Source organism: Platalea leucorodia (genome assembly GCF_965183815.1).
Source record: "Platalea leucorodia genome assembly, chromosome: 12".
In the NCBI taxonomy this organism is placed as follows: Eukaryota; Metazoa; Chordata; class Aves; order Pelecaniformes; family Threskiornithidae; genus Platalea; species Platalea leucorodia.
The window spans coordinates 17,274,679-17,300,396 of record NC_138834.1 but is presented as its reverse complement, the minus strand read 5'-3'; the positions used below and the strand labels follow the sequence as shown (position 1 = coordinate 17,300,396).

General features: G+C 42.9%; 2 protein-coding genes across 2 annotated transcripts; both read left to right on the top strand.

Annotated features, from left to right (window-relative positions):
• Window positions 1-3,989: 3,989 nt before the first annotated feature.
• LOC309596582 (solute carrier family 2, facilitated glucose transporter member 11-like) lies at window positions 3,990-12,590 on the top strand (the record flags this gene model as incomplete). The annotated part of the gene is made up of 11 exons (XM_082324958.1): window positions 3,990-4,085; window positions 5,098-5,258; window positions 5,771-5,895; window positions 6,804-6,933; window positions 7,579-7,727; window positions 8,544-8,731; window positions 9,922-10,032; window positions 10,680-10,781; window positions 11,132-11,207; window positions 11,539-11,666; window positions 12,384-12,590. The coding sequence occupies 11 exons, from the start codon at window positions 3,990-3,992 to the stop codon at window positions 12,588-12,590; spliced, it is 1,473 nt and encodes a 490-aa protein (XP_082181084.1).
• Window positions 12,591-16,118: 3,528 nt separating this feature from the next.
• LOC309596581 (solute carrier family 2, facilitated glucose transporter member 11-like) lies at window positions 16,119-25,437 on the top strand (the record flags this gene model as incomplete). The annotated part of the gene is made up of 12 exons (XM_082324957.1): window positions 16,119-16,142; window positions 17,062-17,160; window positions 17,912-18,072; window positions 18,971-19,095; window positions 19,453-19,582; window positions 20,183-20,331; window positions 20,728-20,915; window positions 21,977-22,087; window positions 22,640-22,741; window positions 23,669-23,744; window positions 24,767-24,894; window positions 25,231-25,437. The coding sequence occupies 12 exons, from the start codon at window positions 16,119-16,121 to the stop codon at window positions 25,435-25,437; spliced, it is 1,500 nt and encodes a 499-aa protein (XP_082181083.1).
• Window positions 25,438-25,718: the final 281 nt, after the last annotated feature.

The following is a 25,718-nucleotide window of genomic DNA, read 5'->3' as shown; positions in this document are numbered from 1 at the left end:
CAAAGAGGCATTTTAAAAACAAGTTTCACTTAGTTTGAATACTTTGAAGTCTGTCAGGCCCCTCACAAATTACACTCTGCAGGATGAAACGATGTTAAAATGCCATGATTACTCCTAAAGGCCAGATATTATGTGAAACAGCAGCTTTGCTATTATTGCTGGCAATGCAATATGCCTCATCTCCACTGGGCCCCATCTCTAGGATTCCTGAGGATACACCATTCCTCACTGCCAGGGCGTGCCTTTCTGTTTTACAGAAAGAAGCAAGCCTGTCATTGCTGTTACTGCTGCCTTGCTGCCTTCTGTAGCTTACATGGAAAGGGGAACCGTTTTTGGAATAATGAGCATATATTCTTTATATATGCATATATATTTATATGTTCTTTAATTTTTTTTTTTTTTAAATACAGCATTTTTGAATGACAAGAGTGTAAATATTTCCGGAGTGTATTACTGTCATGCTGGGCACGAGTGGAGCAGCAGACCTTTTTCTCAGAAGAGGAGCCTGTGCAAGAGCTTTCTCTCTTTCACCACCGAAGGTTTACAACATAGGAAAATAAAACTAAACTTTCATTCATTTGTGGTTGCTGCTATTTTAGAAGTCATTCGTATGCAGACATGGGCAAGAGCAGGTATCTCTGCTCGTGGACAACATTGAGATTTTGAAATACGCAGGATTTTGAGACAAGACAATCAAAAGCAGGACTCCATGGAGCTGGGAACTGGGCAGATGGAAAGAGTAAAACACACGGTCAAAGCAAAAAGTGCTGGTACCATCATGATGGCATCAAAATATTCTGTCATTCCTTTGGTGAGGATCAGAGAAAGGACAGGAGACAGAAGTGAAGCAAAGAAGACAAGGCAGTAGAGAAGATGCAGGCTAGGAAGCAGGGGATGGACTGAAGAGACGGCCTGGGCAGAGGGAGAGGCCTGGCACAAACTGCCAGGACGTACAGGTCAGAGGAGAACTGGTTAAAACTGGGAGAAGTTGTGCCTTTCCCCAGCGCCCTGGAAGGACGGAGGCCGCCTGCACCTGACGGTCTGAATCACACCTGTTCAGAAATGATGCACGTTTACGGGACTTCCTGAGCTTCAGAGCCAGTCCTGAGAGCACATGTGTCAGAAAACACTAATTCCAACTTCCAGCATTTTTTCTGGCTATGGCCTGAAATCAGATGTCTTCAGACTGATTAAGCAAAGACAAACAGTGGTTACATTTTAATTGAAATATTTAACAAGTTGGTTAATTGTTACTGAATTAAAATACCTTCAACTGAAAAAATATATGACACTTGTTTAGGTCAATTTTCTTATCATGTGAACTGTTAAGCACAAATACATTGTGAAAAGTGATCCTGAGAGACTCATAGTTCATATAATTGTTTACAAATCAAATCACCGTGCACTGCTGGACTGATTAATAACCATCGACACCGGATAAAAATAGTTACTGCTTCTGTCCTCAAACAGTGGTCCTCTGCACAAGCCACCTCTCACTTCTCACAGCTCAGTCCCCGTCTATCCGGTTGGGATTCTTCCAGACACCGAAGACAAGAACCATCCTAGCCTTGGGAACCGCCAAGTGCAGCCGCTCACCAAGAGAAGGAATTTCCCCCTAAGCTGTGTGAAACTTGTAAAAGCCTTTTAACAGAACCATCTTCGAGACTGCTAGATAAAGAGGCCCTTTGAGAATCATGGATAAAAGTAAAGATGTAATTTATTTATTTTACAGTCAGGATTTAAAACTGACATTCAACTTTCCTAGCATCTACCATATATTATAGGGGCACAGACTTGTCAGGCAATGACCACCGCTCTTGAAGTGTCAACTGACCCCATAATTCAGGAGTTGAATGCACAGGCTCAGTCAGGCTTGGTCAAGGCAGGCTTCAGAAGGCTTTGCTGTATTGAGGCTCAAAGTAGCAGTCAGGAACTTTTGCTTTAAATGTGATAACTGATTACCCAGCCTCTGACTTGGGGAGTCCAAGCCAGTCCGCTCTAGTTTGTGCCAGTCCCTGGACTTTGCCTTCCATCAGTGCCATTTTTATTGTCCTTTACTCATCTCCTGCAGCTCTTACTGTCTGTCAGCTGCTGCTGGAGCTTCTCTTCCCTGGTGACCTGGCATGAATACACAGCTCACCAAGATTACCCGCAGCTTCATCAGTAACCAACACAATAATGACAAACCAAATAGCAAGAACTTCATGGCAAGCCAAAGGGAGTGTAAACACTGAGAAAGAATGAAATCACATGTTGAAATATTATCTCAGGCTCCTCTTTCTCTATATATAGAGCGACTTTTTCCAAAGTAACCAAAGAAAGCGTCAGGAAAGACCTAGCCTGCAAGCTGAGATGACTACCTTTGCATGCAAGTTGGTATATGTTTCTCTTTTTTTTTTCCCCAAATAGAATTTTTGCAGTACATATTTTTTTCCTTTCTGCTATTCTAAAATACCTGTTGTATAAAATAAGTACAGAAAGAAAAGTAAATCTGAATCAGATGTGGTTAGAATAATAGTATGAGGTCATATCTGAGAGATACCAAATATCTTGCAAGGAATTATTTTTAAAAAGCAAAGAAAACTGGATTTAAGAGCACGTTTATATTTAACGTCTGATACATAACAGAGGAAGACAAACCAAGGGAGTTCAGAGCAGAGCAACAAACAAAAGCCGCCTGATTTAACAGATGGAGGAGGGCTGGAAGACTGAAAAAGTCCTCCACAATAAAGGAGCTATGAATAACAAAGTGTCTGAAAGATGTAAACACCAAAGGATGGAAAACAATCCTTTCCTGTCACGGAAGCATAGGAACAGATGATGTATAGATGTATAAGAACAAAGATGTTTTTAAAAAGCGATTTTAGGATTAATATTAAGTTTAAAAAAATCTGCCTGAATTTAAAATCTATTAGACTGGAAAAGTGACCCAGGAGATGCAACAGAAAAAACAAGCAATGGTGTTATAGTACAGAATGGGGACGAGCCTAAGAAATTTGCTGCAGGTTCGATACGAAATTTGCACTTAGCATAGGGCTTTCTGATTTTCTTGCTGATGGGGCGTTTTGTGCTGATGTGAGGCCTTTTTTGTAGCACAAGGGATAGTGGGGATGTCTAGTAGTAGAGCCTGTGAATCTCATTTCTTCTTAGTGCTTTGACAAACAGGAGATTGTTATCACTTAATACATGAATGTGCCAAATATACCAAATTTATTCAGAGCTGACTCCTTTGAAGCCAACAGTGTTGCAACATGGATAAATTTGATGCCCATTCAAGCAATGCCATTCATCTGATTAGAAATCAGCTTGTAAATGTTTGGCAGTCATTGTTCAGCATTGCCTTTGAATATGATCTGTTCTAGAGATAGAAGTGCAGCATCATGCCATCGTGGCTGGACAGAATATCACTAGGACACTCAGTAACAGAACGGTGGGAGTGGGAGGGATGGGGTATGCATGTGTCGCAGTACTGGATTCTGGGGGTATTCTTAAGCCTCCTATCAGATGTAGTTCTAAGAAAGGGTGAATAAACTATGAAACTAGGAATGCCCTTCAAGCCCCGAATGTTTATCTAGTCTCAGCCAAGTCGCTGAGCAAAATATTCATTTAGGTGAGATAACAAGCGGGAAAGGAGGAGGAGTAAGGACAAATAGATGGAAATTGTGCACATAATGCGTGCACATTGCACCATGCTCCCACAACTAGTTACCCTGTGGCAGTGCAGACTAAGATGCCCAAAGCTGAGGACAGAAGCACTGAAGTGTGTAGCTGGTTCTGGGAGGCAGCTACGAGCTTCGTCTCTCCTCAAATTTCTCACTGTCCTGTGCTTTAGCAGCTGTGGTCTTCTTCTGCACTCTGCACTGGCTCCTTGGTCTCAGAGGAGGCAGGTGCGTGACATTGCTCAAGCTATAGGAGTTCCTGAAGGTAAAACAGGACATGTCTGAATAGCTATACTAGCTTTGTTTGCTGCTTTTGTTTCCTGACAGAAAATGAGCTACAATATCTTCCTCCTGGCTTTTGTCCTGGGCATTGGTGGCACTTTCCAGTATGGCTTGCAGATCTCCATTATCAATTCTCCTGCTGAGGTAAGCATGGACAGCTCAAAAACTTGAGCTACCAGCATGGATTTCAATGTTTTCATGCATTCCTGCCTCTATTTGCGACCACTAACTTTTTCACTTCTGCCCTCAAAACTAGATGTATCGTGGTTTCTTGGTTCTAAGAATAGCTGCTATTGCCCTTGTGTTTCATTGGGTTTTAACTTCTGTCTGGTGTGACAGAACTGGGAAAGGGGAGGATGAGTGATGTCTATGAAGTCAGCCGTTTTCCCCTTACTGAGTTGGATTGCTCACAGGACATTCTCCTCTTCCCAGTGCTCAGGGAGTCCTTTGAACGATGTCCTTGGCCACTCACACTAGTCTAAGTGACTGTCTGTAAGGTGAAATAGGACAGGGAAGGACTGTAGCTCTAGCGCTGAGGTCAGCACCGATACCTGCATCTGGAAAAGGAAAATTAGGGGAGGTGTTTGTCATCCTGAATGGTGCTGAGGACACTGAGCTCATACTATCACCACATTGGGAACCTCATCAAGAATGAGGGTGCCATGGAGGTTATGCACAGTAGGTCAGAGAGACCCCACCATGGGCCACATTGAGGGACAAATTCTGATCCCACTGCAGTCAGTTGAGGCCAAACCTGGATTTCACCCAAGGCATCAGTCAGGATGCAGCAGGTGGACAAGACAGACAGACAGACAGGCAAGCGGGAATGGAGGGGAAGATCGGGTAACAAAACAATCAGGGTTTAGGACGTACACAAAAGACCAATGTGCCACCACCTTAGTGACACTCACTGTTGATATTTAATATTGATATATTTATTCATTGATTTATTCATTGCACTTTGTTGCTAAAACTTTAACTCCAGGGATATTAGTGGCAAAATTCCCTTTAATTTCACTGGGGCTAAGATTTCAACCAAGGTGTCAATAGAAATGTATCACAAAGACCAGTAAGTAGGCAAGAGAAGTAAAAAAGAACTGCAGTTATGCAAAAAACATGTTGACTGAGTCCATTGATTTCTGTTTTTCTTTTAAAGTACATCAAAAGTTTCATCCGTGAGACCTGGCTGAAGAGACACGGCTCTCCTCCCAGCGAAGAGATGATTACTTTGATGTGGTCCTTTGTTGTGTCCATTTACAGCATCGGTGGGCTTCTGGGATCCTTGTCAGCCGGATATTTGTCTGTTAGATTTGGAAGGTAGGAATAATGATTACATTAGTCTTTCTGTTTACACCCACCACTGCAAAAATAAGTGACTGTGTCTTAGGAGAAACACTGCTTGTAAAGTGGCACTGTGAGCAGCCCAGAGCTGCTTCAGATGAAGGATCAGTTCAGTGAAGAAACAGAATGGCAAAATCTGCCAATGATCACAAAGAAAATTATACCCCCTCCCTTATAAATTCCAAAGCGAATCCAGGCCAGAGAAATCACATGAGTGCATACATTCGAAAGTGAATTTCACAGACAACCGCTCACAAAGCTTGTTCTTCAGTGGAGATATTGGCTCCACTATAGGCATCAAAAACTTCGACTAGCTTATCAGTCTGTGACAAAGTTTTCCCATTCCCATTTCCCCTCTACTTCACTGCAGCTGATCTCAGAAGCTGGCACAGAGTCTTCAACCATGGTACGATTCAATGCCACTTCAGCCAGGCTGTGAATGACACATGGACAATATTTATGGTCACATTAATTTAAATGAATTCCAGGAAGAAGGCCATGCTGTTCACCAATATCCCTGCTCTGCTGAGCGCAACTCTGATGGGACTCAGCCGGCTGTGTGGATCCTTTGAGATGATCGTTGCTGGAAGATTATTTTCTGGAGTTTGTGGAGGTAAATTAGCATTCCTGCCTATGGTATTAAATAGTTGGGAGAGCAGTGACTGAGGGTCACAAGGATTTACCAGACTGAGTAAATGGATCACAGATTTTTACTAAACTCTGCAGAGGGCCTGATTGCTGAATGCGTTTTTAACTAAATAAGAAAACACAAACATACTTAAATTAATCATGTGTGACATCTCCATTTCTCATTATTTTATCTTTACATCCAATCCATATAAAAAGTACTGCCAACTTGTGAAAAAGCCAAAACTTGCAATATTTCAGGGGAGCATGCTCACTCAATAGAAAGCTGACCTCTCTTGTTTCTGTTGCTGCTTGTTGTGGTTGATACTGCCTTCCATATTACAGACAAGGAAATGCTTTTCAAGCTGGGCAATTCTAATTTCCAGGTGCCTCAGAAGGCGACATTCTGCCAGCGTTTTCGATCCCTGAGCAGTTGGATAAAGATAATAATAACCAGCAAAAAAAAAAATCAAGAGAGACGATAAATATTAATTAATTCACTGAGCAAATCAAATATATAGCATTTGTTAACTTCTTGTTGGTTTCAAGCACAAAATAAGGTACATAGCACCCTGAGTAGACATTGACATATATAATCTGAGATTAAAGGGAGCAATAGCAATCCTGTGTATGTGGCTGTAGGAAACATTGTAAGAGAAGGCCAGCCTGATGAAGAACAGATTTCCCAAGGGAACGTACTTGCTTAGTGACATATTTAGCAAAGACGCAAGGCCACGGTACTGGGAACATGCTTCATGTCAGGCAGACATATACTCAGCATGGTTAAAGAAGTGTCTCAGAGCCTAACCCGATATGCTTTGCCCGCAATGGTCCCCTCCAAAACACCAGACCTATGGGAGTCTGAATTTCCCTGACAGTCATTTCTCCTTGCAGGTTTAGCTCTGAATATCCATCTCATGTATGCTGGGGAATGTGCCCCACAGAAGCTCCGCGGGCTGATTGCCATAACAGCTTCTACTGCCATTGCCGTCGGAAAGTTTGTAGGATTTGCTCTGGGTCTCAGGTAGGGGGGTCTGAGACCTATTTTATTGCTTGTTGTTAAAGTATATGCATATGTCAGTGCAAGCCTATGGATAGGCAAATCAGCAACTATTTTTAGACATGTTTTCAGGGTATCCTAGGCAGTCAGACAGAATTAGTTCAGCCCAAATTCCTGACTTAAGTGAATGGGAAACAGAAATCATACAAAGTATTTCATCCTGAAAAACAGCGTTGCTTCCTAGCAAAGACAGATCAAAATATAGATAATTAAAACCTTTAACAGATTTCGATGGGTTTGAAAGAAATCCACCTTTTGTAAGAACTGATCTTTATTATTTTATTAGAAGGAGCAGGGAATGTCATATCCATCCAAACTTTCTTGAAAATACGCACAAACCAGCACACCCACCCATCACACACACATGCAAAACCAGAAGCCTGTGGTGGATTCATTCCCCCCAGCACAGGCTCCTTCTGCCTGCCCTGTGCCAAAGATGGTCCGTCCCGTTCCCAGGCACGCGTCATTCTGGCCACAGTGTTCTCAAAGCCGCAGGAAACTCAGCGGCTGCTATTTGGGACAGTCAGTACCAGGCTGATAACCCGTGGATCCTCTCTTCATTGTGCATGCGGCTGCTCAGCTCCTCTTGCTCTGCTGGTTTTGTTTCAGAGAAGTCCTCGGAGTAGATGCTCTCTGGCCTATTCTCATGGCAGCCAACGCGCTTCCCGCCCTCATTCAGCTTCTCACCCTCCCCTTCTTCCCAGACTCTCCCCGCTACCTGCTCATTGACAAAAAGGACAAGGAGGGGTGCATGAAAGGTAAGGAAATGGGCCACAAAGCATTCATTTTAGCAAAAAGTGGAAAACATGGTAAAGGCCCACATGAGCCTGGAAGAGAGGTACAGTTGGGAAAAAGACCCCTGGTCTTTGGGCTCTGAAACGACCTTCAGCTTTAATGAAAGACAGCCTCTTCTGTTTTGATATTAGTGCTCTCTTGGCACTAGTATTTCCCTTACCCTCTGCCAGGGTCCTCCGAGGGATGTGATCACACTGAGCTTGTATTTCCATCAATACAGAATCTGCCCTGAACAGTCAGGGTGTGGATACGGTACTTCTGGCTCGGTGTAAGAAAGGGGTGCTCTTTACTGTCTGTCATGCCATATCCATAAGCGTTCCCGTTCTTCAGTAACCCTAACAGCAACTACTGACACAAAGAGAGAAACAGCCATTGTGGGTTTTTAACTATCACAAGAGAGAACTCTTTGGATGTAGACTTACTTTTCAAGGTAGGAGTCGTTCTTCCTTGTCTGTGTTTTGGTGTGTGCACTAGAACTGCACCTCTAGCAGGAGGGTATTCGGGGAAGGATTGCTAAGAATTTAGGCGTGATTTACATTGAAACACTATAAGCAGCTATTGGCCAAAGGTGAGGTCATGATTAAAATTTATGGGTAAAAATAGATAGCAATGAACTGGATCTGCATGTAATCTGAACCCAGATCTCTAGGAAGTTCATACAAGCAAAGAGGCTGAAGCTCAAATAAGACACTCTGCAAGGCAGGAAGAAATCATCTGAATTCGTGTCTGTGCTGGTGAGCTCGGACCAGGAGCCATCTTCTCTCTCCCTCTCCTTCCAGCGGTGAAGCAGCTCTGGGGAGACGGTGACCATACGGCCGAAATCGATGACATGATGGCAGAGCAAGAAGCCATCCGTGGGGAGAAGGCTAAGAGCGTTTGTGATCTTTTTCGTGACAAAGCTGTCCGTTGGCAGCTCATCACTCTCTTCCTTGTCTCTTCATGCATGCAGTTGATTGGCATCAATGTGGTACGTCTGCTACTTTTCTCTGCTTTCTAGATTGCTTACAGTTTCTTGGCAAAAAGTAAGCTCTGCAACGAGTAGTAAAATGGTGACTGCAACAGTGGCTGTAAGGAGGGGATCTGTTGTTACTGTTTATTATAATCTCTTCCCATGGAAGTTTGGGACCTGGGATAAGGCGAGAACTGTGTTTTAGCAAGTGTCATCTGAAGGCATCTCTATGGATTACCCTGTTATAATAAGAGAATGGAAGGGGATAAAATAAAATCTCAAATACAGAACAAGTAAAGAACAGCATAACCTCCTCTGGGTCTCTGAACTCCAGAACGCACTGCCCAAAATTGTTCAGCCATTTCAGTACAAATTGAGTCAGGTTTGTAATGTACACTGACAGTGCATTTCCCTTCTCTTACCTCTTTGGGTTTCTTTCTAAATCCTTTAACTTTCTCAGGTTATAGATAATTACAACATCCCAAGAATATATGTGACAGTTACTGATGTGTACTAATATACCTTTTCTCTGGAAATACCTCTATCTATGTTTCAGTAGATAGTGTTGAGTATTGGAATAGTTATTGTACAAAATGAGCTTATAGTAAAAACATAGAAGTTTCAAAATCCAGATTAATTTTGCAAATTCAGAAAGACTTCAAGATTCATAAGACTCCCTTCTACCCCCACTACTGCAGCAGTAACTACACCACGAAGGACCAGTAGAAATGGAACATATAAACAGTGGAATTTCTTATGCTTTAGGAGTGTTTGCATCCAGAAAAATAGTGACTATCAAAATCGCTGCAAAGGCTTAAAGATGATGTAGAAAGATAATTTAAACCATTCGCTTAGTATGTACTGTCCACATTTCTGTATGCTACTCGTCCAAAGTACATGAGACGCTAAAACATGTGAAAGATGTCAGATAGAATTATAACCTGTAACATAAGACAAAGGCAGTGCTAAAAGCAAGCAAAAAAAGAAGAAAAAGGCTGTATTTGTTACTGAGTTCAAGACAGAGCTGCTAGTAAAAGCTATTCTGCACAAATAAGCCTCGTGAAAACATTGAGGATTGGTTACTGAAATCAAGAAGACGATTTTCTCTTTTGTTAAGGCCTGATTAGTTATTTTCTGTCAAAAAAGACAGAAGCTAGTGTAAACCTGACCACATGGGTACAGCCTTCACACATTTCTATTCTTTCCAGGTTTACTTTTATGCATACAATGTCTTTATAAAGGCTGGAATCCCCTCTGCTCAAATCCACTATGTCTCCCTGGGAGTTGGGATCACCGAGATCCTCACCACAGTCCTGTGTGTAAGTGGCTCTTCAGCTGAATTTCATTCTGCTGTAATGTGTGGTTCATTTCAGCCTTTAGAACTACTGTAAATGGAGCTTCAGGAATCAAACTTCTGCAACAAATCAACCGTAGCACTTTGCACTGGTCACACAAAGTCAATCTCCACGCACCCTGCAAGCATGGGCATTTATATTCAATTTCTGGGAGGACAGGAGAGTCCTTGCCTCAAAATCACGACCCAGCCTGAGCCAGCCTCGGGAGTCTCAGTCCCCCTCCGTAGGAAGGGCAGATGACAGTCCCTGTGTCCACTTGTCAGCAGGACTCACGGCTGTAGGATTCATGGCAATGAAGAGTGCAAGCATCTCCACTTTGCTGGCCTCCCTGCCTGTCCTCTGCCTGCAGGGTGCCACCTCAGGCCTCCTCTGCCCGGGCAATGCTCCCTGCAGCCCTGCACCTCCCCACCTTCCCCCACTCCCTGCAGCTCCTGGTCCTGCCAGTCCCCCCAGATGCCTTTACTTGCCCTCCCAGAGGAGGTACCACGTCCCAGTCCCCGGCTCTTCAGAGATGCCCTGCCTGGTTGGTGAAGGCAGATACCGGTGCAGCTTGCCAGTGCCTGCTCTAAGGTCTGTCCTTTGGAGCTGACAGCATGTCCTCCTGCTTGCAGGGTTTCCTAATCGAGCGTGCAGGGAGGAAGGCACTGCTGTGGAAAAGCTACACTGTTATGGCCTTGGCTTTAGGGCTACTCACAGTCACACTTTCACTACAGGTAAGCCCCCACTTATGCGTTAGAGCTGTGTCCCATCTTCATGTTTTATTGTATGGCAGATATCGTTACTATTTCCCTTCCCCCAAGTCACCTTTTAGTGGGAGGGGAAGTAGTTTTGGGGCTAACCATCATACTGAGAGGTCTGTTCCCAGCCACGTACATGCAGATTAAAGCCAATAGCTTTATACAACCGTGATCACTGCCCAGGCTATCTCCTTGTGAGTTTCTGGAAGTAGAGGAAACATGTATGCTTAACATTGACATACTTGGCAGTGATCAATGTTTCTAATGGAGCTGGATAAATAAAATTTTAATTGCTGATTTTATTTGCTTTTCATTTCCTACCATAGGATTCCTTTTCCTGGGTACCATACTGCTCTGTTGCACTCATCTTTATTTTCATCATGAGCTTTGGCATTGGGCCAGGTTGGTATTTTCTGCTGGAATGGTTTCATAGACTCATTCCTTCCTCACTGCAGCCTTTAGGAGAGGTCCCAGGCATAGCTGTTCCACAGTTAGCGTGAATCCTTACTCCTGATTCAGCGCAGGGGTAGATGTTCCCCTCCATGCTGTGGTAGGAGGTAAAACTTCATTTCATATTGCATTCCTACATGCCTTCCTCCTGAAGAGCCAAGCAGCACCTCAAACACTTCCAGGTCAGTTAAAACCATTAACTTATGTGGCAATATGAAGTGTGAGTTACAGAAGCATCTTGCAAAAGTTCTAAACTTCCTTTTTTCTCCAACATCTTTTTCAGCTGGAGTATTATGCTCCTTGCCCACAGAAATATTTATTCAGTCATACAGACCAGCTGCTTATGTTTTTAATGGGGCTACAAACTGGATCCAACTCTTCATCCTTGGACTTTTGTTCCCTTTCATTGTGGTAAGCAAAGCAGGGTGTTTTGTTTCAGTTCGGAGGAGGTTAGACCCTTCTTGAAGCCAGAGCATACTTCTCTTTTTCAACACTTCATGCAAAGGACAGAGCCCAAACTGACTGCAGTTCTGATGGCCTCTTTCTTAGCAAAACCACAAAATGCTGCTAATGCTGCACACAGTTAGAGTGTGACACTGGCAACCACAGAAGCGGTGACAGAGGCACCAACACTGTCTGACGTCATTTGAACGTCACGAGGGGCTCCCTTCTCCTCCCCCCTTGTCCTGTATGTGCATCTCCTTTGGGGTTAATGTGGAAAACGGGCAGTCCCAGAGATCTCACCCAGCACTAGTGAGCAGCAGGGAACTGAAGCCTTTGCAGTTTTGGACTGCGCAAGGAGGGACAGAGCCAACACGCTACGTGCCTTCCCCAATCTAGCACTGAGTGAGAAGGATGAAGCAGAAGGAGCTCAGCACTTCTCTGAATTGTCAAGCAATGACATTCAATGTCCACTGAGCATACAGCTTTCCTCCTTAAAAAAGGAAAGGAGCATTAGTTCATCTTACGACTCGGTGCCATTCCCCAGGTGGCAGCAAGCAGGATTGACATCAGCTGAGTCCCTGACCAAGTTTTTTAGTAAAGACAAAACCAGAAACTCCATATCATAAGAGAAAGAAATCTAGATCAATTTATATGAACACATTTTGTCTCTTTCTTTTCCTATAGGAAGGACTTGGTAGCTTCTGTTTCATTATTTTCCTGACATACTGTCTGTCCATGGCTATCTTTGTCTTCCTGGTGATGCCAGAGACCAAAGGAAAGACCATGCTGCAGGTCATGGAGGAGTTCAACCGCCTGAACTACCGTGGAAAGAAGAGACAGACAGCCCTGCAGCAGAGTAACTGCTCACTGATGATTGTTACTAGACTTTAATAACAAACTCTCCGCTCCGTATTTTGCTCTTTTATTACTGTAGTGCCCAGAAGCCTCACTAAGCAAGAGAGAATCCATTGCTCCACAAACAGCACAAATGTGTATTTTTAAAATAATCACCTGCAGTGCAGGGTGCAGGATGAACTTGGTAGTTCTCTCCAACTGCTGAAATATGAGCTGAATTAAATCCTCTGCAGAAAAAAATTAAACACGGTGTATAAAGAAATAAAATCTTTGTCAGTCCCTGCAAGTTAGCAGCTGTGTAAACTGAAAACACAGGATCTGCTACTTTTCTTACCAAAACCAGGACTCCACAGTTATTGGAGGAAGTGAGTGTGGAAGGTTCAGATGTACAGCATACTCGTGAAACTGAGAGAAAAAGAACACAGAGCTTTCACGTTGAAATTATCTGCTCCTATGAACAAGCTTTCCCAGAGAAGGAGCTTCAGTCCAGAGGAAAAAAAGTGTTTAGCTCTTTAATCCGGTGGAAGGAGAGTACCTTGCCTATCAGTAGACAGAGTCGGTATGCAATGTTTCCCCCTCTTATGATTAGACTTGAGAGCAAGTAAGTACCTGGTATAGGGGCAACTAGGACTTTCTTGAGGAGCTTATGACCACACTTCTGTGACCTGCAGCATGGTCTTCATCCTTTTTTTTTTCTTTGCGGGGGGGGAAGTCATTGCTACATCTGAAGAAAAAAGGTGTAAAGGAGGTATAAGGTCCTGGTGTAGAGGAGATACTATGCTAGAGAAGCATCCAAGCATAATCTATCACCTCAGCCCAAACCTCTTGCTTGGTAATCAGGTACATCATTGCCTAGATTTTGGAGAATCTTCTATTGGGACAAACAGGGATATGTCAGCACTGAAAGAAAGCATGAGCAAAGAAAGCAGAGCTGCAGGAAATCACGAGTGGGCTAATCCACAGTGGGCAGGTTCTCCTTCTTCATTAGCAATGACTATGTAGCATCTCTTCAACCTGGAGTTATTTCATGTCAGAGAGAAGGAACACTCGGTTTCAATGGGATTGAGTTCCCAAGAGTAACTGGTACTGATGAGACGAAAAAGAGTGGTGCCTCTCCCAGGGAACCCAATCTGTATGTCTGAGTGTTTGCTTCTCTCTCCAGGTCTCTGAATACTCCACATTTTCATTACAAAACATGGTAAAAATGGCTTAACTTTTCGTATTCATTGCTATACAATGTGACACACACTTGCTTTTCTTCATGCTTTGCAGTTTACTGATTGATAAGGAAATAAAAAAGCAGTGACTAGGCAAACACATCGTTCTGATCATGCCTGGATTTGGTTTTCATTGATTGAAGAGTCAGGGACAGAGGAGAGCCCATCTTCTGGGAGCGTGTTGTTGGGGTCAAGGAATATTGTGTCCGTCTTGTTCTGGAAATGAGATCTTCACTACTGACTGTTGCAGATGCTGCACAATAAAATTTGCAAAAGGACCTGAATACTGAGTGGCAGTTTCTTTCACAGCCCTAAGCCTCCTGCTGTTTTACCTCCACACCACCCTCTAACAATATTTGTAGCAGTGCCAAGAGCTAATACCAAGAGCAGTGCACTTCCCCAACACAGCCATCCTTCCTATGACAATCATCATATTACCAAAAAAGCTAGACACAGTCTATAGTTTCAAGGCAGGACGTCATGGATTGCACAATACCACAGTAAGAACCAACATACATTCCTTCTTCTGGTCAAAAATGCAGGAAAAAAAAAAGAAGAAACTTTTACAGTATTTTGAAAAGAAAGGATTAGGTAAGACCTTGATTATTTTAAGTCTTTATTTGGTCTCGTCTTTCTCAACCTTACTGGTTCCCAGTGAGGAAGTTTTTAGTGTTTTACAAGACACTAAAACCTCATTTCCTTATACATGTCTTTCTACAGCGTGATCTTGTCCAGCATGCCTGACTTCTTCCCTTCTTCCCTCCTACTAGTAAATAATAGTAAATGTCTGCAAGAGGGAAAGCGTGGTAAATCATTAACACTGCCATAAACTAGCATGGATTGGGAATAAAGGTTAAAGAAGTACTTGTGAACATGTAGCATATCTATTTGATTTCTAGGATCACATAAGTGCAACGCATGGCATCTTTGAGAACAAAATCCCTCCAAGCCAAGGGTATCGGGTGAGCTAAGTACTGGGTCTGGAATAAGCACATTTCTTGTAGTGTTCAAATCCTAGGTGGAAAGACTCGTCCTGTCCTCTTCCTTAGGAAACTAAATAAGAACTAGGCATTTAAGTCTTGCTTTTTCCATATTACAGCACTGAACAAAAGTGTGAGGCCAGACAGAAATGAGACAGCAGTATGAGTATTCTGGGAGAAAGACAGACAACAGGAGGAACAGGGCCCTGCAGGGACTCTTTGATCAACCAGGTGTTAAAATCTGGCCACAGACAGAGTGTTTAAAAACTCCCCCAGAAAGACCCAGCGCTGCCATGTGTGTCCCTCCTTCCAGCAGCCACGCTTCCCATCCTCAGCTCAAAGAACAGCGTGGGGCTGCTCTCGGCCGCTCTGACGTGAAAAGCAAACTGTGGGAGGGATGTTGGTCCTTCCACCGTGCTCCTGAGCAAAGCTTCTGCTGCCTTCAGAGCTGTAACCCCACCTTCCTGCCACCCCTTTCGGCACTAACCGGGGACAGTTAAACCTTGTAGTATAGAGTGAACTGTGTTGTATTCAGCACAGTACAAAATGTTACGTGTAATACATAGAAGCCTGAAGGAAGCAAGAATTAACTTACACTCCTTGTAAATAGTCAAGTCTTCAGTTGATTCAAAATTTTTTTTTTTAAGGTGAAAATACTTCTTAAAATCAACTCTCAAGCCAGAACAGAACGAGCATCCTGCTCTGGCACAGACTAGGCCACCTCCATTCTTATAGAGAGGTAATAGTGAGGCTTCCGAGTGGTTCTGGAAACAGTGTGGCCCTCTGTGAAAACTGGGTGTTAGCAAGGACCAGGCTCCTTCTCCATGCCCATATTCAGATACTTCATGTCCTGCAATTGGGAAATTGTTCAAATCACTTCAAGCAACTGAAAATTTTATAGCATGCAAGAAGACAGGCGTTACAGCTCAGCTACGATAGGAAGTGGCTTATCTCTAGTAGACCGGAGAGGAGGAAAACGCGCTCTGCCTAAGCAGAGCCACGTCAGAGAGGGGAAGAGGGGCTCCGTTCCCCTGAAGGGAAGGCGGCAGCACCGCCCGACTCCCCACGCAGCCGGAGCACGCGCCCATTTTAGCAGTGCGGCTAGCGGGGCGCGCTCCCAATACAAGAAGGATAAACATTTACCCGTGTTGTAATCGGCTTGGCATATCTGGGTCTTAGAATAATTAAACCAGCCAGAAGAGTCCCTGGTCAGTGCTGGAGGAGGAGACAATTCACTAAAAGCTACATAGTTAGAATTTAACTTCTGTGCTATGATCCCAACTTCTTATAATCTAAGCATAGGAAGCGTATCTCTCATCTGACAGACTTGACAAGGGCTCTCAGAGCAGGCAGGTTTTCAAGGGGAAATGGCTGGTTTCCTCTCAGACCTGGTGAGTATCCAAATTCTTGTCTTCTAGCCCTAGTCACTAACAGCAGCACGATCTTTAACCATTACAGCAAAGGGAATCAAACAGTCTTTCTTCTAACAAAAATGAGCAAGAGAGTACGTGCTGCGGACAACGCTGATTCAGCAATAAGACTGACTACATGGCATCTCCAGAAAATATATTAGAAATGCAAAAGAGTGAGAGGTTTAAAAGAGGACCTGGGAAACCAGGAAAGAATAGGCATTTTGAGGAAGATAGAGAAAATAGTAGCAATGAAAAAGAGAAAGCAGAAAAAACCCTCCCACTCCACTGCCCTGCACTCTCAAGGGTATTTGAGGACACTCATCTGTTCAGAGTGTGGCCTGAAAACATACGTGCTTGCGAAGAGTGCTGTAAATCTAGTGTGCATCACGGAAACACAGCATTTCAGACAGGAGTCATTCAAGCAGGGGCTCTAAAGATGCAGTTTTCTATGGGGATAATAAAAGTGTTTTAAGAGGACAGACTTGATTAATCTCTGGAAACAAAGAGAACAAAGCCTTTGAGGAGGCAAAGTTGAAGGAAAAAGAGATTCAAGAAAGCTGTAGCTTCTTACTAGTACAAAAGCAAACACAAACTACCTGAACAAGGCTTTTATGATTTTTTTTTTTATTTCTGTGGCTAGCAGAACTAACAGAATTAGAGACTGCATCTTTTCAGGCTGCTAATAACCAGGAGAGGAACATAAAGGAATGTGCAGATTTGCATCTTAACAATTTCCCAGCAATTTTGCTTGGTTATTGAAAAATTCAAAATGGGCTTTTGCATTTTAAAGGCTTCTTAATCATAGAAATGTGAAGATATACGATCTCATAAATTAACTCATGGTCTGAAAGCCCTGCTGGCATCAGGAACTTAAGAAGGGTTTCATCATCTTCGGCAGGTTCAACACCGGAAGCTATTGCTAATGATTATGGTGCTAGGAATCGGTGGAACCCACTTGTCTGGTTTTCAAATATCGGTGATCAATTATGCTTCTCCGGTAAGCAAAGCCTTCATAAAATCACATCTGTAACTGTTCGCCACGGGACTAGGCCTTACACTTTGAAGATGCTCTAAAAATCTGTTGGGTGTTGCCACATGAGTTTACTCCCAGCTCTTTCCAGTCCTATGCTGTCAACGGAGTTTGCATGAACGTTAGGGGCTGTACTCCAAAGGCAACTTCCCACAGAATATCAGAATGGCTGAAAAAACTGGAAAGGCAACACTATTCCTGCTGTGGCCTGTAGCTGAACGGAGGGACAATGGAAGTTTCAGTGGCTCTTTAAACTATTTTTTTTTTCTTTTATAAAACCTCTCTAACATCTCTAAAATGAAAAATGAACAGTGCGTGGAAACAACATATTGAAGTGCCCTCCTTAAAGGTTGGGCCATGGAGAAAAAGATTAATAACTAGCTGATTGAGTCTTAACCTTCAGGTCAGCCCTTTTATCTTTCTATCCTCTGCTTGCACTCAAGAACATTTGCACTTCACAAGAATCAAGAAACGGTCCCAATATTTTGGTGTAGGAGAGCCAGGAGTCAACAGACTAAAGCGTATAATTAATTTTTGAAAGATTCTTTTACACAATTAGGTTGTATGAGAGGAAATATCAATCCTACTTTGCAAGCAACAGTCCCATAGACATGCTTTTAGTAATGACTATTAATCTGATTTTTTTAAGCTGCAAACATAACGAAGAACTATTGTGATTAGTGCCTTAGTGGAACGAAAATCTCTTTTTCTGTCCCAGTACATTCAGAAGTTTATCAACGAAACCTGGCTGGAGCGATATGGTTCTGTGCTGCATCAGGAGACACTCACATTGTTGTGGTCCCTCATCGTGTCTATGTACTGTGTAGGTGGAATGATAGGGTGTCTGTGTAGTGGGTACCTGACTGCAAAATATGGAAAGTAAGTACATTCCCCAACAGCTCACTAATCAGGGCTGCAGCAAGGGAAGCAATTAATTATTAGTCACCTCATATAATGGATGTCAGAATTCTCACTGCCCCCTTCTGGTGCAGAATTTACTCAGCACGTATAACTACACCTACGTATATTAGAGAGACAAGAGTATGCAACTATTTCTGATTCCCTTGTCACAGTTTTTGGTGCTACAAAATTTCTGTATTTTTGCTGAAATTTTTGTAAAAAATAAATCTCTGGCATTTCTTTACTGGGTAGTAATGTCCTAGGGAGCTCAACAACACTGCAGTAGTGCAGAAGCAGATAGAGATTCTGTAGGCAAAAGCTTTTTTTTTTTTTCTGTTTTTTTTTTTTTAATTGATCACAGCTTTTAAAAAAATTGTGCAGGTTCATTCCTCTGTAAGAATAATCAGAGTTTCATCCCTCGGGCGTCAGAGAAGCAGAAGTCCCTCAGGCCACCTCCCTTTGAGGGTGGCCATAAAGGACAAGCCTCTCTAGCTTGAGGTGGGCAGTGACCCAAGTTCTCAGCGAAGCTGTCCCCTTGTTCTGGGGACAAATGCAGTGTTTGAGATGGCAGCCTCGCCCACAGGAAAGAAGTGAAAAAGACCAGTCCTCATCAGTATTTGTTCTGCAGGAATTTCCTTCAGCCTCATGGTGTGCCCACGTAGTGTTAGCACGGAAAAGAGGAATCTAGCTTCTCCCTTTCCGCTCCCCTGCGAAGACATCATGCCTTTTTTTAATCAGATATGGTTGTCTCATATGCAATGGATTTAAACATGGCCATGGCTTGGTCTGTAAATCCAGAGGAGAACAGGCAGACGTTAGTTAAAGATGAAAAAGTAAAACATGGATGATGATACCCATGTGTTGTTTGCTGCTGCAGGAAGAAATGTCTGCTGTTCAACGATGTGGTCCTAATAGTAGCCACGCTGCACACTGGCTTCAGTAGGAGAGCCAAATCCTTTGAGATGATCCTGATCGGGCGCTTCCTCGAGGGCATCGGTGCTGGTAGGACTCCCCACTACTCCATGTTAATGTGACTTCTTTGGGGTGGATACAGAAATCTTCCTGCTGGGAGTACCCGGGCATGCACAGTAACCCCGGTGGAACAAGGAACAGATTGGGAAAAGGTAAGATGAGCTGTCCTTTGCCTTCAAGAGGTCTGGTTGAGAGAGAGATCTGATGGATTAGCTGAATGTCTTGCTTAAAGTGAAAGGTACATTTTCAGCCTATTATTGTGGAGGACATATAGCAAACAGGTCAGAAGAGAGAGGAGAGAGCTACCTTTGGCTGAAGGTGAAATGAAAAGGGACGCGCTCTCATGCTTTCTATAGCTTTAGCTCTCTCATGTCCTCTTCACTTTAGGAATACATATGAATGCCCATGTTCAGTATGCTGGAGAGATCTCACCTAAGAAGTTTCGTGGATTTGTAAATGTGACCACCTCTGTGTTTCTTGCACTCGGAAAAGCTGTAGCAAGAATTCTTGGATTACGGTACTTGTGCTACTCCTTCTCATCCTATTTTCTATTTATTTGCTTCTGTATGGCAGGAAAGTGTTGTTCTCCCAGTCCTAGAAACAGACATGCACTAAGGGTGGGGTTTTACTTTGCTTAACTACAGCTGGCAAAAAGGAAGCAGCCCCTGATGTTCCTTTGTCATTCACCGAGGAGAGAAAGGCCCTCCTCTTGAGAAAGTATGGGTCAGCTCTGGAGGTGTGGTCTCTCTGCTGAAGTTAATAAGAGAAGATTGTATGTAAACACTCTTAGTAAACTTTTGAGATCTGAAATCTCTACTAATTTCTTAGTAACGTGCAGAATTGCAGTATTGGTTCAGAGAGCTGTTGTGGGAATATTCAACCTCCACTGATCTTTAGAAAATATACAAATTACAAGAAAAATCTCAGTCTTGCAGTAAAAATAAAGTATTGGTCTATTTTCCTTTCCCTAGCCTAACCATCTCCTATTTCAATTTATCTTTTCAAGGTCTGTGTGTATATTGTGTCTCTTTAGCTGGTCTAGGATCTAGAAAATACCAAACTAGTTATAGACTGTAATTATACTGGATGATAAATACACTCTAATGTGCTTTCACAGAGATCTTCTAGGAACAGAAGACATGTGGAATGTGCTCTTGTCCTTCTCTGGGTTGGTGGCATTGATTCAACTGCTCTTTTTGCCATTCTTTCCCGAGTCCCCTTCCTATCTCTTGCTGCAAAAAGGAGACAAGGCTGGTTGCTTGAAAGGTAAAATAAAACTTTAGATCCTTAATTTGTTAAACCATAACTCTTGGGAAAGTGAACCTAATAGAGGGAATTGACTTTTCCATTAGCCAGCTACAGATTTCTTGATAATTACATGATTAAAGGTCTTGTAGAGATCGTAGCATTGAATTATATTACTCCAGACTAAAAGGAGTCATCAGAAGTCTTTAAGATCTACCCCTACAGCAAGTTGAAAGCCATTTTCCAGGGCAGTTTCAGGATGTTCTAGTAAGCCATGTGCTAGTTCTTTGCTCAGTGACTGGTGAATCAAAGCATGGACTGAACTGCAAATGTTGCAAATGTCATTAAAAGCTGAAAAACACAGAACTGAGTGGATCAGATGACGGAGGACTACGCTTCATTCTGTCTCTTCTGTAGCCATGAAGCAACTCTGGGGAGAAGGGAATTATCACACAGAGTTTGATGACATGAGGAAGGAAAAGGCTGTAACAAAAGGCACTAAAATCATGAATGTCCTAGAGGTGCTGAAAGAACCATCCGTATATCCGCAGCTGAGTACCATGCTCCTCCTTTTGCTGAGTCTACAGCTCTGTGGCCTGAGTGCAGTTGAGTATACTCTATTTCCATGCTTAGATCTACTGCTAAGGAACCGACGCACCACAATTCCAACTTGTCGCTTTCCTCTGGATCTACACTCTTCCTTCTCTCACAGAGCCCGCTGCCTGTGAAGGTCTGTGGTATCATCACTAGGATTCTTCATACCTTTAAGGGAACTTCTGGGATGGGAATACAGGAGATTCAGCTCCGCAGAAGTTCCTGCAAGGGCAGTGTTGCTTTCATTCCCCTGGTGGTATTACCAAAGACTCTGTAGGAGAAAGGGTTATAAATACCCCAAGGCTTGCTACAACCCAGAGATCTATTTATCTAGACTTCCATCTCCACTTTCTTTGACTTCTGCAGCAGCAGATGGCCAGCTATTGCCACTCAACTTTCATTCCATTTGACAATGGAGATTTATCCATTAAGCCGTTTCCTTCCAGTTGTTTCCGCACACAAAGAGGCTGAGCCCAATACAGCCCAAGCTAATAGTCATTCCCCTGGATGTCATTTTTATCACTTGCCTATGGGTCTCTTTCCATAAGCCTTGCTTAAGCGTGTGCCTCTGTTGGAGCTTGTTCATTACAGTTCCCAGCAACGTGGGCAGAGACGGCACCTCTGCACTCCGCTGACAGGGAAATGGTGCCCAGTCCATCAGGGACGTTGCAGATGAGCAGCTTCTGCTTAGCAACTGGAAAAGGGCGACAGAATCAACTGTTTGTATGACGATGTATGGTCTGCTATGACTGACGTTTGCTTTTCTTTTTCCTCACTCCCTGTCTTGCCCCTTTCCTCTTGCTCTTTGCCAGAACAACATCTTTTCCCCATGTCTTACAGGCAGCATGCTCCTTTCAACTCCTTTTTTTTTCTGGGCTTGTAAATCCCTTTTCTTCATCTCCATGAACCTTTTGATTTTTCACATCTCAAGCAGGTATGTCACCTCCACTAAACCCCAATAATGTACTGTTGCTTTTGCAGTGATTACAAATCTAGTTCAAAGTGATGCTGGATAACCACATATCACATCTATTGACTACGCTTCATTTTTAAAATGTTTCTTATTCCCCAGATCACCTTTTACACCTCAGAAATTTTTCAGACAGCCAACCTGCAGGAAAGCATCATCCCATATGTATCTCTAGGAGTTGCCATCTCTGAGCTCATCTCTATAATCTTCTGTGTAAGTCAGACCTTTCTGGGGCTTTAAGAGTTAAAGTACCTGTGAGTTGAGTCTATTCTTCCTCAAAGAAAATGAATCTACTCTTTGCGAACTAAAGAATTTTTCTGTGGCACTGCATAAATCTGTAAAGCGGTTGTTACCATCCCCTCCAGATTTTGTCCCACCTTTTACATCTTTCTTCCCATCTTCATTCTCCATAATTTCTTATAAAAATCTCTGTCTTATTCATACAGATATAAATGAAATGTCATTCAAACATAAATATATATACTTATTTCCATATATTTGTGTATATATATATTCAAATGGAATCATAGCATGCTTCCATTGGTTACAGTGTTTATGAAAAAGTAGCTGCAATGCTGGGCAGCAATGGTAATTCACAGCACTAGAGAGGCTAGAAGGAACTCAGTAAAATACCAAACTTGCTACCAATAAGATTTGAGTTCTCTAAAGTAAAAAGAACTCAAGAAGAATGCTTGATTTGTTGGACAGCTGATAGCTGGATTTTGCCATGGTTCCAGTGATATGCAATTTTTTTCTACTCCTCAGAGCTCCATTATTGATCGTTTTGGACGCCGGATACTCCTGTGGGGTGGTTATTTGCTGATGGCACTGATACTGGTGTTGCTTGAAACAAGCCTTCTACTGAGCGTAAGCAAATATCTCTCTGGGGGTGGACCTGCATCAGAATTCTTTGTGCAGGGCGGCAGATAGTCAGCCTTAGCGTTCATGTCCAAAATAGCAGGTCAGAATATCTTCTGAACACAAACTCATAGCCCCTCTGCAAGGCCTTTTTTGTCCTGCCTTGTAGTTCATCTTTTTTAATCAGGCTTTCAAACAGTCAGTGAAAAACATTTTGTGAAACCATTGGCCTGGCATAGCTTTCCTCCAGCTCTCTGCCTGACCGCTCCAAACCTCACCTGCGTCTTGTTCTGCTGTCCTTTAAAACCCTAGATGAGCATCCCTGCTGTCACCTTTCCCATTTGCTATCCCATGCCTCCTACAGCAGAAGCAGTGTGTACTGACCCTTCTGACAACCACCAGTTTCCACCCTTGATACAAGTGATCCACCCACATAGTGCAGCTCTCTAGCTGCTTCCAGTCGGGATGGTGGAAAGTAGTGAGGAACCCAGTGTCGTGGCTTCAGTAGCGCCAGTGTTTTGCACTGCATTGCAATCTTGGTCTAAGCCCATAAACTTTCAGCTTCTTTCTGTTTCACAGGTATCATCTTCTGGTTCACAAGAGCTTTAAATATTTCTCAGAAGTTGTCTAATTCAGTAAGATAATTAGGTTAAATCAGTAACAATTTTCCCCATGCTATAATTAGCTTGGAATTTGTTACCTGTTTTGCAGACCAGGGTGCAGTTCAGCTCATCTCTGTAGGTATGACACTGCAGGCTACTTTTGGCCTTCCACTGTATTCAGTACAGAGAGATAAGTAGTTCTAGTGAGCATCTACCACAGAGCCCAGCATCGTGGGCTTTGTCATAAATATTGCTTCTCCTGTATGTTTGGATCAGCCATGCTACAGCTATAAAATTATTTTTTATTCTCTTCCCTCCTTTCGCCTTTGTCTAGGATCAGTTCCTCTGGATGCGTTACTGCAGTGTTATTCTCATTTTTTTATTCATCATTGCCTACGGAATAGGACCGGGTGAGTACAACAATAAAAGCAACAACAGGAAGCCTTGGACCATATGGAGAAGCACGGGACATGGATGTATGGAAGTAGAACTAGACTGTGTGAATATATCTTTGAAAATCAACAGCTTAGTATGGACTGAAATTGAGGGAGTCCCAATTTTTGATGAATTATTGATCCAAGAAACAACTTCTTTAACAAATTATTTGAAATGATTCAGACCCTGATGAATCAGGACCCTGTTTCCTCTCACTGGATTACAGGTTCAAGCCAAAAAATACTTGTTAATCAATTCACTAAGACTTGTTTTGGAGGGTGTGAGTGCTGTTCAGTGCATGCAGGCTCAACTGGCCCATCTCTGTCTTTGCCTTAGGGCAGAGATAGCCTCTTCTAAAATATCAGAGTTTTCTGAACTCACCTGTAAAATCCTGCTCTATTAAAGAATGACACCTGGTAGCGCACATAGTCTGTCTCTAAGCATTGCTTTGTCCTTTCTCGTCCTCTCTTAATGTCACTCTGAATCGCCTACATTGGTAATGCCAGAACCAAACTTACACCTCTCTATTAGGACCTCACTCACCTAAGACCAATATTTACTCTGAAAGTTCCCTGACTAAACACTACTTGAAGTTATTACAGTCTCCAAATTCAAATGGCAGCCTTTACTATTGTAAGGGCTGTGTATGAGGATGATGAATGTCTTGAAAACCTAACAGAATTCCCACAGTAGCAGAACCCAGGTGTCTCCTATGGGCAATGGAGAGAAACAGGCCGTTAGGGCCATTCATCTCCATATTTTATACATTTAGGTGGATAGAAACTGCACTTCGGGGGTGTCCATCTCTCTCCGTGGACTGTAAGAGAAGTCTGTAGGGGAGTTCAGATAAAGATGGCTGTGCTGCCCAAATTTAGATGATCTCACAGTAGCCTGACTTACTGGGGCTGTGTTTGACCAGTGACAACAGTTCACTCACTTTCAGGAATATGGTTAACTACAACAATGTTTTTATTGCCTTTTTCTGGTTTTTCCTCAGCTGGAGCCGTTGCATCTGTCATGAATGAAATCTTCACCCTCTCAACAAGGTCCTCCGCTTTTGTAATTGGTGGAATCGTCATTTGGCTAGGCCTCACTTTCACTGGAATGATTTTTCCCTTTGCTGTCGTATGTAATTTGATTCAAATCTTCTTTTTTACTCCATCAATTTAAACTGGTTTTCTGGGCTGGTCTGGACAGGGAGAGGGATGAAATGCCTTGTAGATGATCAAAGCTGTGAATCCCGTATTGCTACTGGCATGTGGGGGTCATTTATGTAAAACACTTCCCTAGACTTCAGACATCCTCTGCTGCCTCAAGAACAGATTGAAAAGATAAATAAGTATTCCTTCTATAAAATCAACTTATTCCTCATTTCACAGGGAGAAATCAACAATTTTCAAGAATCTATAGGGGCAAGCATTGTCAGGGAAATCACTCATTTTTTTCTATTTTTATCTTCAGATGCTTCTTGGTCCTTTTTGCTTCCTCATCTTTATTGCTGTCCTGGTCATTTCGGCGGTTCTCATCTACCTGTTCGTCCCAGAAACAAAAGGGAAGTCAACCTCCGAAATCACAGAAGAATTCAAAACACGCCGATTTAAGAAGAAATGTCATCAGACTGTGGAGAAGAATGCTACCGAAGAAAAGACATTCTGCACCAAGCTCTGATAGACCACCATAAGCAACTTCCACTGACAAAAAGCCCTGTCTTAAAATCGAACTGAAAGCTAAACCTTAACATGGACTTTTCTCAATAAAATGTAATCGAAAAAGTAATCCACAGATATCTTGTCATTAATCCAAGTAGTCCTATTTTATATTCATCTTTGCTTTTCATGGTGAGAGGCAAAGGCTCCTTCCTAGAACAGCTCTGTGCCAGGAAGACATCAGTAACTACAGACACTTCTCAGAATTGGCACATGGAAAACATTTTCAGGCGTAACACATCG